Here is a 15045-nt window from a genome sequence, read left to right as displayed (position 1 = left end):
TTCTATCCCTCCCTCCAACTAAAAGAGAGAGAGAGAGAGAGAGAAACCCTCATAATAAATAAGCTTAGTCAAGCAAAACAAATCCCCAGAGTGACTGTCCAAAAATGTATGTTTCTTTCTGCACTCTGAGTCTCTCACCAAAAGCCAAAAAATAACCTGCTCCATTGTAGGGTCTATGGAGACATGGTTGGTTGGTCACTGCATTAAACAGAGATCTGAAGTCTTCCAAAGTTGTGTTTCTTGATGGCATCATTGTCCTCATATAGATTGTTCCCCTGATTCTTCTCACTTCAATTCTGCATCAGTTCATAATACCCAGGATTCTCTGGAATCGTTTCTTTGGTCACTTCTTAGAGTACAATAAGATTCCATTATATTCATCTACCATAACAGGTTCGGCCATTCCTCAGTTATCTAAGAAGCAATCAGAGGCAACCCCTTAGCTTCTAGTTCTTCTGTTTTTCTGTTTTCCTCCTAGTCCTCTTTTCAGGATAAGGAAATTTGCTTTGTTTGTGACTCTACCTTCCCTGGCATTATGCTCTCTCCTAAAAACCATCTCCAACTGCTTCCCTGTTGAATCTGTTGTACCTATATACCAAGCTGTTTGTGTGTGTGTGTATGTGTGTGTGTGTGTGTGTGTGTGTGAATATTCCACCTCCTTTTCTATCCCCTCCATACCAGTGTATTCCCTTTATTATTCTCTTTCTCTTCTTTTCCCACCCAAAACTCTTAAAATAGAATCAACACACCCTCAGGTCCTCTTTCTTCCTCACCGAACTTCCTCAATATCCCTTAAATACACCAAGGCTCTGAAAGAACATTTGTTTCTTTCCCTGTGACATCAGCACTGGATCATCATGCAGTCCCTGACAAGTGCTCAGAAAAATTTACCTTTCTATGTTTCTCTTCACTCTTATATATGCATTTCAAAGTTCCTACCCAGCTCTGTTCTTTTATTACTAATATTTGAAAGTCCTCTATCCCATTAAGGTCAATTTTTCCCCTTTATAGGATTATACAGGGTACGTTATTGTTGGTTGTAAGCCTCTGTCTTTTGTTTTTCAGAAAACTAAGTTCCAAAATCCCTTTTCCTTTATAATAGAAGTTGCCAGATCTTGTGGGTCCTTGGTACTTGAATTGTTTCCTTATGGATGTTCTCAGTATTTCTTCTTTCATTCAGGAACCGTAGATTTTAATTTTGGCATTCAGGATTTCTTTCAAAAGACAATTTTCACCTTGCCCTCTGGTTCTAACACATCTGAGCAGTTTCCATTTATGCCTTCTTGAAATAGAGTGTCTAGGCCAGGGGTGGGGAACCTGCAGCCTCAAGGCCCTTTGACTGAATCCAAACTTCACAGAACAAATCCTTTTACTAAGAGGAGGATTTGTTCTGTGAAGTTTGGATTCAGCCAAAGGGCCACACTTGAGGACCTAGAGGGCCACGTGTGGCCTTGAGGACCTAGAGGGCCACGTGTGGCCTTTAGGCCATAGGTATCTCACCCCTGGTCTAGGCTTTTTAAAAATTTTGGTTCTTAGAGAGATCAGTGATTCTTAAATTCACTGTCCTGGACCTGTTTTCCAGGTTAGCTGTTTTTGATAATAGGTAACATTTTCTTTAATTTTTTAAATTTTATTTTGTTCTAATATTTCTTATTGCCTTATAGAGTCATTGATTTCTGTTTGGTCTATTCTAATTTTCAGTCCATCCATTACTTGGGTAAGGTTTGCCATTGTCCCTTCTAAGCTTTTTATTCTCTTCATTTCTTTCCTCCAGAGCTTTTACTTCATTTTTTGCCTCATTTCATTTCTTCTAGGTATTCATATAGTCATTGAGGAAAATCCTTGTTTTCTTTTAGTCTCTGTTACAATAGCTATGGAATTACTTTTTCCTTCTTTTAGAACATCTCGAGATCTTAATAATTTTTATAGCGGGTAGCATTTTCTTTGATATGCTTATCTGTCCAGCTTTAGTTTTTGAATTTGGGTTTGGTGCCAAGTCCAGACGCCATGCCCTGCTATGCTTTTTTATCCTGCTTGGTCTGGCCCTGGGTTCCCCCAGGTTCCTATACTGATTTTCCCCTACAGGAGTTAGGCCCTACTTGGATCTCTGAGGTTCAGAGCAACGGATCTTCAAGGCAGAACAACAGGCTCCTCCAAGCCCCGGGCTCCTAGGCTGTCCTGGTCCAACACCACTGCACCTACACTGCCTTGTAGCCAAGGACCCCAGTGTCAGTTTACACTGAAGCCTTAAGGTTCAGGGGCCTTCTAGCCCTCAGGTTGTTGCATCTGGACAGAGGCTACATGTGCCTCCAGCCTTCCTCGGGTATCATTAGGAGGCTATCAGTTTGTTTGCTTGTCCTGGTGCTGACTTTGTTGGTGGTCTCATTTCCTATTGTCTGTGGGTTGTTGGCTGACTTTTTGCACGGTTCTAAGATAAAAGAAGTCATTTGCTGTTAGTTTCTCATTGGGTTTCTTGATCATTATTCAATCTAGTACAAGTTTCTGCTTTTTGCTGGAGCAGGGCAGCTGGGCAGTCTGCCTACATTGTTAGCCATCTCAACAGCAACGATCCCCATTTTTCCCTGGGGTTGTTCCATAGCCCCAGACCCACAGACTAGCCTTTATGGGTAACATTCTTCCACATCCAAAGTTTTAGTGACGAAGTTATGATAATTCAATAAAGAAATGGGAATGAGGATTCTATGAATTCCAAGAATTTGAAAATTAGGAGGAGGCTTGAACAAACTCTCCTAGCCATTCTTATTCCTTTGTCCAGGGGCAAATGCATCTCCAAATGAGTGATAATGTGCTAACTTATGCACTAGGAAGAGGAAATCCACACATGAGGTGTGGTATGGTGAAAAGAGTTCTGGATGTGGGTTCAAGTCCCACCTATTACACTTATTTTTGAAGTGATTTGACTGTGGGCCTTTATAGTTCTTTCCAGTTTTGAATCTATGATCTCATGAAGTATGTATCAATCAACATTTATTTAACACCTTCTATGTGCCAGGCACTATGCCAAGTACTGGATCCAAAAGAGATTTACTAAAGCACATTCTTTATGCCAGCCAGAGATAGGAATGGGAATGTTGTTGTTGTTCAGTTGTTTTCAGTCTTGTCTGACTCTCCATGACCCCATTTGGGGTTTTCTTAGCAGAGATACTAGAGTGGTTTGCCATTTCCTTCTCCAGCTCATTTGACAGATGAAGAAACTGAAGCAAACAGGGTTAGGTGACTTACCCAGGGTCACACAGCTAGGAAGTGTCTGAGGCCAGATTTGAACTCAGGAAGATGAGTCTTCCTGACTCCAGGACTGGTGCTCTATCCACTGTGCCACCTAGCTGCCCAGTGGGAAAGCCAAAGGCCTACAAAACTTGGCTACTGTAAGCATCTTACACAGTGCCTCCAAAGATGGCATCCTAGGCTTCCAATCTATGTTTTGAGATCTTTAAGCTCAGTGATTGGTCGAGAGGCAATAGGATGGACCTAGAATGTTTCTCAGTTTACCCAAGGTAGACTAAAAAGGGGTCTTATCTGTCATTCCAGATAATGAAGGGCCATCTAGGTCCAAATGGGACACTTTATCTGTGAAGTATTTACTGGGAAAAGAGAAGGAGAACCCTTTTGACTGGTTTTAGGAGTCAGAGCAAGAAACAGGAAACAATATGGAAAGGACATGAGCCAACTCATAGGAGCTTCCATCTTCTTCTCCCTTCTCACTTCTACCTCACTGGGATTCCTTCCAGGCTCCGTCCTAGTGCCCCTTCCTACAGGAGACCTTTGTGCCCCAATTGTTGGTGTTTCTCTCTCCCCCCAATAAAATCACTTTATATTCATATCATTTAAGTTTTGCATTTACTTACTTGTGTACATGTTGTTTCTACATGAACTCATCGAAGACAGGGATCATTCCATTTTGGGGTTAGCACCGCCATTGCCTAGCACTGTGCCAGGCCAATAGTAAGCATTTAAGGAAGTACTAAATGGAATCAAATTAAATCCTCCCCCAGTTGCTAGGATTCTCTCCTCTTGCGTTTACTTTAAATCTTTTCCTTTCTCTGAGACCTGGCTCCCTCCTGACGACACTGCAACCCTGGCCTCCCTTTTCAATACTGGCTGTACCTTCAATCATCCTCATCTCCCTTCCTCCCACCCCTCCAAATTACTGGTCACAGTAGGAGAAAGTTTGCTCTCTTTGTCACTTTCAGACTCTCTCTTGGCGAGGTCACTCAGTAGCTCTCCTTCTTTGAGGTCATTCAATCCATATTTATCACCCAATCTGTATTCTGGTGGTATCCTCTCAGCCCCAGGCCATCTTCTTTCCTCAATTCCTGGCTCACAGTATAATCTCTCCCCCCCTACCCCCAGTCTCAATCCAACCTACACAGTGATGCTCACTCAAATAGCTTCACTCTGTCTTCTTCAAAGTCCTCAGCTCCCATGACCCAGTCTTCCACCACCCACATAGATAGCCATACCTTTGATCATTCTAACTTTCCCTCTTCCTTGTGACCCCACACCCTGTTCTTCACCCTCACCACAACTATCAATTCCTCCAGTCTTGGAGTTCTCTCCCAGCCATCACCCCTGCACACTCTCCTCCTTTCCCTATCTTGATCTCTTGTTGAATTCTACACTGTCCTCCATACGCAAGTCCCATGCCCTATCACCAAGCCCCAAGTTTGGATAACTCCCACCAACTGCTGCATTCTCTCCTATTCATGTGCTGCTTAACAGACCTGGAGAAACCCAGAAAACTATGCCAACTGGGTCCTCTTCCAATGTATGTTATCTAATCCCAATGGGGCCCACTATAGCAGAACGGTGTCTTTACACTCCCCTAATCAATTCACAGCAGTGGTTGTTCCAGACCTTCTCACCGCTACACAAACTTTCCGTGGCTCTCCCTCCCCCTCTCCTATCAGCTGAGGGCATTGCTTCATACTTAAATGAAAAAAAAATGAGGCCATTCACCAAGAATTCCTCTTTCTCCCCTCCTCCTCATCTCACATCACTCAGATGCCTTCCCCCCTCCTTCACCCAGCTTACATATTGTGATGTCCCTTCTCCTCGACATGGCAGATTCCTTTACATGCACAAGCAATCCCACTCCATCCATGTTCTGCAGCAGATTTCCCCCCTCTATCATCCCCACTCTCTCTCCCATCTTCAGTCCTCGCCTTTCTCCTGGCCCCTTCCCTTCTCGATGCAGGAGATCTCAGATCTGCAGATGTGGGAAAGCCAGCCCTCCACCAACAGTCCCTCATTTCCCAACACCTACACCCCCAGGGACTGTTAAGAGCAGAGGGTTCGTTCTCTCCTTAACAGAGCAGAGGTTTTCTCTTCCTTCTGAGTCTGGGGGCAAATGCATCTCCAGATGAGTCTGTATTCTATCTTCTTCTCTAATCTGTAAAACTTTCCCAAATTCTGTTTCCTGTATGCTGGGATGAATGTGACTACTTGGTTTCAGAGACTGACTTTAGTGTAACCACTAAAGGAGAGAGGGACAGGAACAGAGAGAGAAAAAGAGAGAGAGAAGGAGAGAGGGAGGTAGAGGGGGGGTAGAGAGAGAAGAGAGAAGAGAAAAGGTGGGGATCAAAAGCGGGGAGGGAGGAGAGTGAGACAGAGAAGGGGAGGGGGGAGGAGAGAGAGAAAGAGAGAAGAGAGGGGGGAGAGAGACAGAGATGGGGAAGAGAGAGGGGAGAGGGAGAGAGAAAGAGAGGAGAGAAGGAAGAGAGAGAGGGGGGAGGGGAAGACAGAGAGAGGAGGGAGAGACGAGAGAAGAGAAACAGGTTGGGGATTGAAAGGCAGAAGATAGGAGACAGAGATGGGGGAGAGAGAGAGTATGTGTGCACTGTTACCAGTCTCTTTAAAGGGACCAGAGAGGGTGGTTTTTATTTTGAAATTCCTAAGAGAGAACCTCGTGCCCCTAGTCTGCCAATATCTGAGGGGTGATAGATAAATAGAATTCTATCATACAGGGATAGGAGACAGAAAGAATAAGTGTCCAGTCACACGGCCCCTCTTTCGCTCTCCTCCAGGAAGGAAATCCCAGTCTCCCTTGGAGATGGAGTGAGCCACATTCCCAGAGCAGATCTAATGAATTCCCATTCCACTCACCACAGAGGCTCTTCCAAACCTTTTCATCTCCTACTCAAGTCTCCCCGGCACCCCCTCCCCCACTCTTTCAGCTGTGAACCTCGACTCATGTTTCACTGAAAAAATTGAGGCCATTCACTGAGGGCTCCCTCCTCCTCAACTCACTTCACTCAGATATCTTCCCACACCATCTCCTCCTTCACCTTTGTCTCACATAATGAGGTAACCCTCATCCCTGCTGAGGCCAACCCCTCTGCAGGCACCCTTGATCCCATTCCACCCTGTCATCTCCAACAGATTCCCCCTCCATCATCCCCACTTCAGTCTCTCCCTATCTACTATCTGATTCTCTGCTGCCACCCATGATTCCCCTATCCTTAAAAAGAAGAAAAAAAAATCCCTCACTTGATTCAACCAGCCAAGATAGCTGTTATCCCATCTCTCCTTCACTTTGTAGCTTAACTCCTTGAGAAAGCCATCTACACTGAGTGCTTTTACTTCCTGTCCCAACTCTTTCCCTAATATTCTGTAGTCTGGCTTCCAACCTCATCATTCAACTAAAATTACTCTTTACAAAGTTAGTCCCCCAATCAATGACCTTTTCTAAATCCCCATCCTTCCTAACCTCTCTGCAGCCTTTGCTACTTTGAATCACCCTTCTATCCTCAATTTATTCTCTCTAGATTTTCAAGGTACTTTTCTCTCCTGGTTTTCTTCGTACCTCCCTGATCAGACTCCTTTCTCCCGAAGGCTGTGCTCACTAACTGTGGGTGCCCCCAGGGCTCTGACCTGGACCCTCTTCTCCCTCTGTACTATCTCACCTGGAGATCTCATCAGCTCCTGGGATTCATTCTCCATGCAGATGATTCCAGATCTACATATCCAGCCTTAACCTCTCTTCTGACCTCTAGTCTCAGCACCAACTGCCTTTGGGATGTCTCCAACTGGAAGTTACACAGCTGGAACTCAACATGTTCAAAACAGAACTCACTTTTGCCTTCCCTTCTTCCCAGCCTCACAACCTAGGGGCCATCTTTGACTCTTCACTCACACTCACCTCCCAGATGCAAGCTGTCGCCAATGATGGTCTTTTATATGTTCCCACCCTCCCTCATAGACGTCTCCTCTGTACTCAGCCAGCTGCCTCCGAATCACCTCACATCTGGACTAATACAGTAGCTGCTGGCTGGTCTTACTGCCTCAATTCTCTCCCCACTCCAATCCATCCTCCACCTCCCTCTGCCCCTTACTCAATAATCTCCGGTGGCTCCCTATTACCTCCAGGATCAAATATAAACTCTTCTGCTTGACATCCAAAGTCCTTTATGACCTAACCTGCCCACCCCACCCCTTTCACCTTACTACCCAATCTACAATCCAGCCACTTCGACCTTCATGTGGTTCTTCACACTCAGCATGCCATCTGCCAGGGGCCTTTTTACCAACCATCTCCCAAGCTGGATGCCCTCCTCTCACCCCGGGGCCTCTTTGCTTCCTTCAAGACTCTGCTCTTCTACTGGAAAAGGCCTTTCCAGTCTCCCCAAAAGCCTTCCCTCTCCCAATCCCACTCACACTGTTTCTGGGTCCCTTCTAGGGGTTATGTCCCCTAGAGAGAAGGGGACACTCCTAGAAGGTGAACTCCTTAAGAGCAGAGACTGCTTTTAATAATATGTTTAATAAATGTTTGTGGACTGGCTGACTTCACAATAAATCCTCAGATGTAATTCTCTGTGTATGTAGTATTTTCCAGTAATCTGTAAGTTCCCTGAGGGGAAGCACATGCATTTTTGTCTTTGAATCTTCACAGTCTAGCACAATGCCTGGCACATAGTAGGCACTTATTAATGTTTTAAAAATTGGGTCAGGGCTCACAAAGTGAGCTCACAACAGGTAATAAGCCTAAAGAAGACATTTGTAGATAGAAGGAGAATAAGCAGATCATTAGGGAGACATCTAAAATTTCAGAGTAAGAGTGGACCCCCTGCCAAAGGTCATCTAGTCCAATCTCTTACGATGAGCCAGACAGACCAGTAAGAGTTGTCCAGACTCTGCTTGAGGGCCTCCAGTGACTGGGCTCATATACCTGGGGTGGGGGGGAGAGATAGGCAACCCACTCCACTTTGGGAAGCATTCCCTCACCTTGAGCTGGGCTCTTTTTTCTTGCACCTTCTTCCCTCCTGGTCCCACCTTCTGGGGGCCAAGCAAGACAAACCCAATCCCTCTTCCTGGTAATAACAGCTCAGGTTTCTACATCACTTTAAGGTACGCAATGTAACCTCCTCCCAACAACCCTAACTAGCCATTAAGTTTTATTATTCCCATTTTCCAGATCAGGAAACTAAGGGTCTGAGAGGCTATTTGACTGGCCCATGATCCCACAGCTAGTGAATGTCTGGGGCAGGGTTTTATAGGTATCCTGGCTCAAAACCAGCGCTCCATCACTGAACAGCTGTGTGATTGTACGTCAGCTCTCCCTCACCCTCAGCTTCCAGGAGCTAAATGAAGATTTTTTCAAAACCCTACCTACCCCCATAGGGATAAGAAAAGTACTAAATAAACCTCCAAGTGCTCTAAATGTGGGACTTTCTCCACCCATCTATGAATTACCCTCAGAGTTGCCTGAGTCTCAGACAGGTTAAGTAGAATTTGAACTCAGTTCTTCCTTACTTCAAGTCCATCATTTTATCAACTGTGTTGAGCAGCCCCTACAAAGTTTTTTTTTTTACATTTTCACAGTTTAAAGATGCCAGGGAACTAGATAGGACCCTAGACAGATCAGCCTCCTCATTTTACAGATGAGGAAACAGACCCAGAGGAGTTAAAGGCCTTGCCCAAGGTCACACGGGTAGCACTGGATCTGAGAATCGTACCTGATTTGAAGTCCAACACTCCTGGAGAAGCTAGTGCGGTCTTTATAGGGGAGGAAGGGCGGTGTAGCCAGAGGGCTGGGGCCAGACTCATGTCCCTCTGTTACCCTGCCCTCTGGACTGAGACTCCAGCTCTAAGGGTCTGTTCATCCACTCTGCCCTGGTTCCCCATCCCCACCTTCACCCCCAGAGTCCTACGAAGTGGCCTTCCCCGAGGCTGCCCAGAGCATGGAAGAGGTCATCAAGGAACTGAGCAAAGGTAGGACTTTCCCAGGTCCAGTCCCAGAGACCCCAAGCATCCTGAAGCCCCGCCCCCTCCCTGGTACTCTGAGTTGCCTGGCCCCGCCCACCAAGAAATGCTACCCCGCCCCCTCCAAGGACTACTGCACCGTCACGCCCCGCCCCCTCCTTGGAATGCAGGACTATCAGGCCATGACCCTACCATCAACTGTTGCCTTCTCTGGCCCCGCCCCCTCCTTGGAATGCTGAACTAGCAGGCAGGCCCCGCCCCCTCCATGAAATTGTTAAATTACCCAGCCCCTTCCTCTCAGTGGATTACTGCACTATCATGCCGGCATCCTACACGGAAAGCTAAATTACCCCGGCCCGCCCCGCCCCCTTCGAGAAGCTCGGGAGGAGAGGGAGTGGGTGTTTCTATTCCCACCTCACCGGGCCCCATGCCCGCCCACCCCCTAAGGATGAGTGGGGGAGGAGGCTGATTTAGGCTCTCTGCACTGTCTCCTCAGCCCCCGCCTGCGTGCCGCCCTGCGGTAAGACTCAGAAGAACCCGCCCATCTGGATGGAACGGACCAATGGGAGGGGTTGAGGCGTTTTTTCTTTTTTTTAATAATTCTTCCAAAAGTGGCAGAGCTCGGGTGCAGTTCTATGACGTGCCCTCAACTATGAAGGGCGGAGCTTGGCCCTAAGTGGCCAGTAGGAAAGCGGAGCGTTGGGACTGCGCCTGGATTGAGCCAATGAGGACGGTGGAAGGAGGGAGGCGGGACCCTGGACCGTTAGGGCGGGCGCTCGGGGTCGAGCAGCTTCCTCTCTGCTACTCCCTCCCCCAAGGGTTCCAGGAGCTGGCCCGACTCTTCTTCTGCAATTCGTGCGCTGCCCATGACTGTGACCTCCCGCTGGAGTGCCCGAGTAGGGGGCGGGGCCGGGAGGCGGCTCGGGGGCGGAGCCATGGCTTCTACCTTGGAGGGGGCGGGACCTGGAGGGGGATAAGGGCGGGACCAAGAGAACTGCCGTAGGGGTGGAGCCAGAGTGGGCAGGGCCTCGGAGTTTGTTTTTTTTACTGGGCGCAGAGCCAGGAGATTCCGTGGGGGCGGGGCCAGAAGAGCCGGGGTTCCAGAGCATCTTTACAGAGATGGGGGGCGGCATGGAGAATTCCAAGGGGGTGGGCTGGGTGTTTAGGCAGAACCCGACCCCCTCTCCAGTCCGGGACTTGCTGGTGCCAGTGGGAGGCCAGGCTGCCTTCTCGTGCTCCGTGTCTTTCTCCACTCCCCCGGAGCTGACCTATACCTGGCTGTTTGCGGGGAATGTGAGTGTAGCCGAGCGTAACTGGGAGGGGGAGGGGGCGTCTCTGACCCTAACTCGAACTTCCAGCTTCATCCTTTCCCTTCTAATTCCTAGAAAAAGCTCTTCCTGCCTCCTTTTTCTATCTTTTCATTCGCTTCTCAACACTTTGCAATCTCCTTCACCCCGCTGTCCCCCCTCTCCTTCTCCACTCTTTCATCCCCTTCCCCCACCTAACCTCCATTTATCTCCATACTTCCATTGCCAACCCAGTCGTCTTTCCTGTAGCTTATTACCGTTCCCTTCTGGTGCCCCTCCATCCCCATCCTTGTCTCCATCCCTTCATCCTCTGTCCCTCCATCTGTCCATTCCCTAACCTTTCTTCCACCCCCCATTCCCATCTTTGACGCCATCCCTTCATCTATCTCCCCAACTTTCCTTCCATCCCCCATCCCCATTCTTGTCTCCATCCCTTCACCCCCTATCCCTCTATCTCTCCATCCCCCAACCTTCTTCCCATCCTTCCCATTCCTGTTCTTGCCTCCTTCCCCATCCCCTCCTGAAGCTGCCTTCCCCCCCCCCATCCTCGATGCTTCTAATCGTGTTTCTGCCTCTCGTGTCACCGACTTTGTCTTTCAGTGTTTCTGCCTTTACCCAAGCCCCTGCCTCTTGGCGTTTCTTGGTCTCATGGCCCCCTCTTCCCTTCCCACCCCCAGATCCGGACCAGCGACCTCTCCTACTTCCGTGTGATGCCTCGAGCACAGGGCATGTTTGCTCGGATCCGGCCTGTTCGACCCCCTCACCGCGGGACTTTCTCCTGCCTGCTTAGCTCCGACCAACAACCCCTGGCTCGGTTGTTCTTCTTCCTAAATGGTGAGGCCGAGCCTGAGCAGGGGCCGCTGCTGGGCTGGAGCGGGTGGGAGGCAGGGTTCCCGAGGTGGAAGGTGAGGACGCAGCCAGAGGGAGAGAAGAACTGGCTCGCGCCTCGCCCCCGCGCCTCGTGTGAACCCAGTGACTGCAGGGAAAGCTCGGGATGAAGTAAAGCTGCAGACCTTATTCCGGGCGGTGATGAAAGCCAAAGGCTCCAAGGCCGACTGTCCGGAACCCTGGCAGCCCAGCTTCTCCACGCTGCTGGCCCACTCTGGGGCCCTAACACCGAGAAACCTGTGCCTGCTTGGGCTGGCAGCTGGCCTGGGCACCACGAGCTTCATCCTGCTGGGGATGTGAGTAACCCCCTCCCCAAGGACCCGGTAGGCTGGATCCCCCAGACCCACCTCACAAGGGTGGTGAGCACCAGCATCCTGTCCATGGGGACCCAGGCATCCTGATCTGGCTTGCAAGTGCACGCACCCACACACACACACACACACACACACACATCCCACCCTAAGGGACCCAGGCTTCTTGACTGCCTGACTTCCCACCCTCTGAGGCCCAAACTGGTTCTGGCAAACTCCTGCCCTCTAGCGGTGGGTTAAGACCTTTCTCCCTGCCTCGCTGCCCAGGTTGCTGTATCGCTGTTTGGAGGAAGAAAGCTAAAGGGCCCGCCCTCTTCATCCCCTATCCTCCACTCACCCCAATAAAGACATTTTCGAACCCAAGGCAGTCTAGGTTCCTAGGTCCAAAGTACCAGTGGACAGGCCCAAGGATAAGGCACCAAAACATACTGGGGCGGAAGGGGTGGGGCGGGGAGGAGATCTGGTATACACTATTAGAGTGTAAACTCACCGAGAGCCGAGATTGTTTTTTGCCTTAGTATCCCTAGACCTCAGCCCTGTGCCTGGACCGTAGTAGGAGGTTAATAAATACTACTTGGCTGACGACGGTGCCCAAACTCTTTCCTTCTGGACCCCACGGGTCAAAGCCCTACATCACGGACCATCATCACGAAAAGAAGGTCCTCAGAGATTGAAACACACGACTTTGCGAACATACAAATCTTAGGCCAGCCCTGGAAGGCCTTCCTAGGCTAGCTGATCCTACCCCAAGTGTAGCCACAACAGGAAACCCTCAACCCTCATAAAATCAGATTTAGAACCGGAAGGGATCTCACAGGTCATCTAATCTCACCCAGATGGGGAGACTGAGGCCCGGAGGTAGTAAGTTACAGAGAGGACATATGAGCCCGGCTCTAGACACTTGACACATACTGCTTTCAAGTTTAAAGTGTAGAGGAAAGATTTCGGAGACCTCCGGGAACCAAGGAACCTCCGGGAACACAGAGGCTCACTGTGTTCTAGATCTGACCCCTCCTCGTGACTTCTGGTGACTTGGGATGAATCTTTTCCCCTCTCTTGGCCTCTCTTTCCGCTATAAAAGTCGTATCTATAAAATGGGCGGATTGGGCTACAAGGTCTCTTAGTATCTTCCGGGTTCTGACTAGGCTTCTCAGACCACAGACCTCTCCCCTCCTATTCCGCTGATGTTTGCAAAGGGTTAATTCGGTCTTGGAAGGGAGCAGAAGCTGGGAGACCTGATTGCGCAAGCGCAGCGGTGGAGTTGTACTAGCGGGAGGGGCAACGTACCGGGTGGAAAGGAGACTAAGGAAGGGGCTCAGGCTAGGGATGCGAGCAAAGCCAGGAACTTCACTTTCTGCGCACGCGCAGTTCGTGTTGAAGATTAACCCTTTCTTTGCCTTCACCGAGGGACTGAGAGTGAGTATTCCGGGTCCTGTCTTCTGGATCCACGAGGAGCATACTTAATCCTGAGACTGACACGGGGTTTTGGCTGGAGATACATATAGGCCAAGTGAGAGACAGATTCATGGAGAGGCGCAGCAACGAGGACCCCAAGGCTACCGGCCATTTTTGGGGGGTGGGAGTGGAGAATGCCATCGAAAGGATGCTGCATTTGGAATCAGTGGACGTGGGTTCGAATCCCACTTCTCCCAGTTGCTGTGATCTCAGGCAAGGCCTTCATCCTGTCTGGGCCTCAGATTTCTCCCCTGAAGAATGAGAGGGTTGTACTAGGTGACTTCCAAGGTCCCTGTCCTCCAGCTCTATAAATCTATTCTCATCCCAAAGCTAGCCTCTCTCCTTGTCTGGATGATTCCGTGGGCTGAGGAACTCTTACTTTGCCTGCATTGTTGGAGGAACTTCCTCACCTGGAACTCCCTAGCCCAGTAAAATCCCAGGTCCAGAGGTAATTCTCCAAGTGGGGAAAATAGACTTGATGTCCGGCAAAATTCCGTAGTTACAGCTGCCCCAAAAGGGATGGCCTGCTTCTGGGGAAGGTAGTGGGCACCACCAATCTCCAGCGGGTTAGATAACCAATTCTTGGCTATTTTACAATAGGGATTGGGGCAGGGCGGGACTGAACTAGAGGGCCATGGAGGCCCTTGCCTCCTCTGAAATTCTGTGATTCTGAGACTCCATATGCGGCATCTTTTCCAATGACCGCCAGTGCCTCTGGAGCTGAGGACCCGACACATTCTTCCAGCTGGAAGAATTCAGGGGAGATGACAGACAAGGACTGAGCAATTTGACCCTCAGGTTTGCTGGAAGTTCCCCTCGATAGAACAAGGTATCTTCATCCCTCAGCCCGGCTCCCCCACCTCCCGCCCTCCTCTGGTATCCAAACGTCGAGACTCTCCACCTCCTACTCCCTCAGAGACCCAGGAGTCCTAATGCCCCAGTCCCTGCCCTTCAGGGAACCACAATGTCCACCAATCAACAACTGCAGACTAGATCGGAAAATAAATAAAACTCTTTATTGCTCTTTGGGTGAATGAGAATTAAATAAGATCAGAGTCAGAGGCCACCGAGTGGCCTCTTCACCCCCTAAGGACAGAGGACACCCCTCCCGTCCAATAAATACCCCTTCCCCTCAGGACTTAGGCGTCCCCAGCCCGGCCTAACCCAGAGCAGCGAATTTCCATCGGGCCCCCTCATTGATTTGGGGGCTGCAAGAGAAGGTCAGCTGCAAGGCTTGCTGGGAATTGTAGTGTTCGCTTCCAGACAGAGTGAGATCATTAAGAGCGCAGAGGCGGACCCCGGCAGCTGCCCTTTCTCTCTGACACATCCCAAGGGGGCAGAGCTCTATGAAGAGAATTTAAATACGTATCACATCTGGAAAGAACCCTCAGAGAGTGTCCAGGCTAATATCTCACCCTTACCCTCCATTTTACATTTAACACCTAAAATCACAAAGGAAGGCAAGGCCAATCCCTGAGCTGTACCCCCACCCAACGCCCACAGTTTGCCTAGAGGCTAAAGCTGCGGACCCGGAGGACAAACGACCTTCCCAAAGTCGCACAGCTAGTCAGGCGGCAGGGCTGAGAGACTGACCCTGGGGTCTCAGCACCCAGCTGCCTAGTGGCTGAAAGGAGATTCAAAAGGTCATAGTGCTGGAAGGGCCCTCGGAGATCTAGTCCGAGTCCTGCACCTTCCCATGTGAAGAGTCTAGTCCGAACTCCTTCAGATGAGGAATCAGAGGCTGGAAGACTGGAAATGATTTGTCCGAGGTCACCTAAGTAGTAGTAAGAAGGTCAGCTCACAGGATCCTAGGCTGAAGGCTGGAAGGCACTTTCGAGGTCCCCTAGTCCAACGTACTCATTTTA

At 49.5% G+C, this 15045-nt stretch overlaps 1 protein-coding gene across 1 annotated transcript in view; it reads left to right on the top strand.

Annotated features, from left to right (window-relative positions):
- Window positions 1–12211, top strand: part of SPACA6 (sperm acrosome associated 6) — a 34082-nt gene extending 21871 nt beyond the window's left edge. The window contains 6 exon segments of the mRNA XM_036746292.1: window positions 9160–9228; window positions 9716–9739; window positions 10038–10115; window positions 10409–10512; window positions 11204–11360; window positions 11500–12211. Of these exon segments, the coding sequence (XP_036602187.1) occupies window positions 9160–9228; window positions 9716–9739; window positions 10038–10115; window positions 10409–10512; window positions 11204–11360; window positions 11500–11714 (647 nt within the window). The 3' untranslated portion in view covers window positions 11715–12211.
- The last annotated feature ends 2834 nt before the right edge of the window (window positions 12212–15045 follow it).

Source organism: Trichosurus vulpecula, chromosome 2, assembly GCF_011100635.1.
Source record: "Trichosurus vulpecula isolate mTriVul1 chromosome 2, mTriVul1.pri, whole genome shotgun sequence".
In the NCBI taxonomy this organism is placed as follows: Eukaryota; Metazoa; Chordata; class Mammalia; order Diprotodontia; family Phalangeridae; genus Trichosurus; species Trichosurus vulpecula.
The sequence above is the reverse complement of the archived record's forward strand: the minus strand, read 5'-3'. Positions and strand labels throughout refer to the sequence as shown.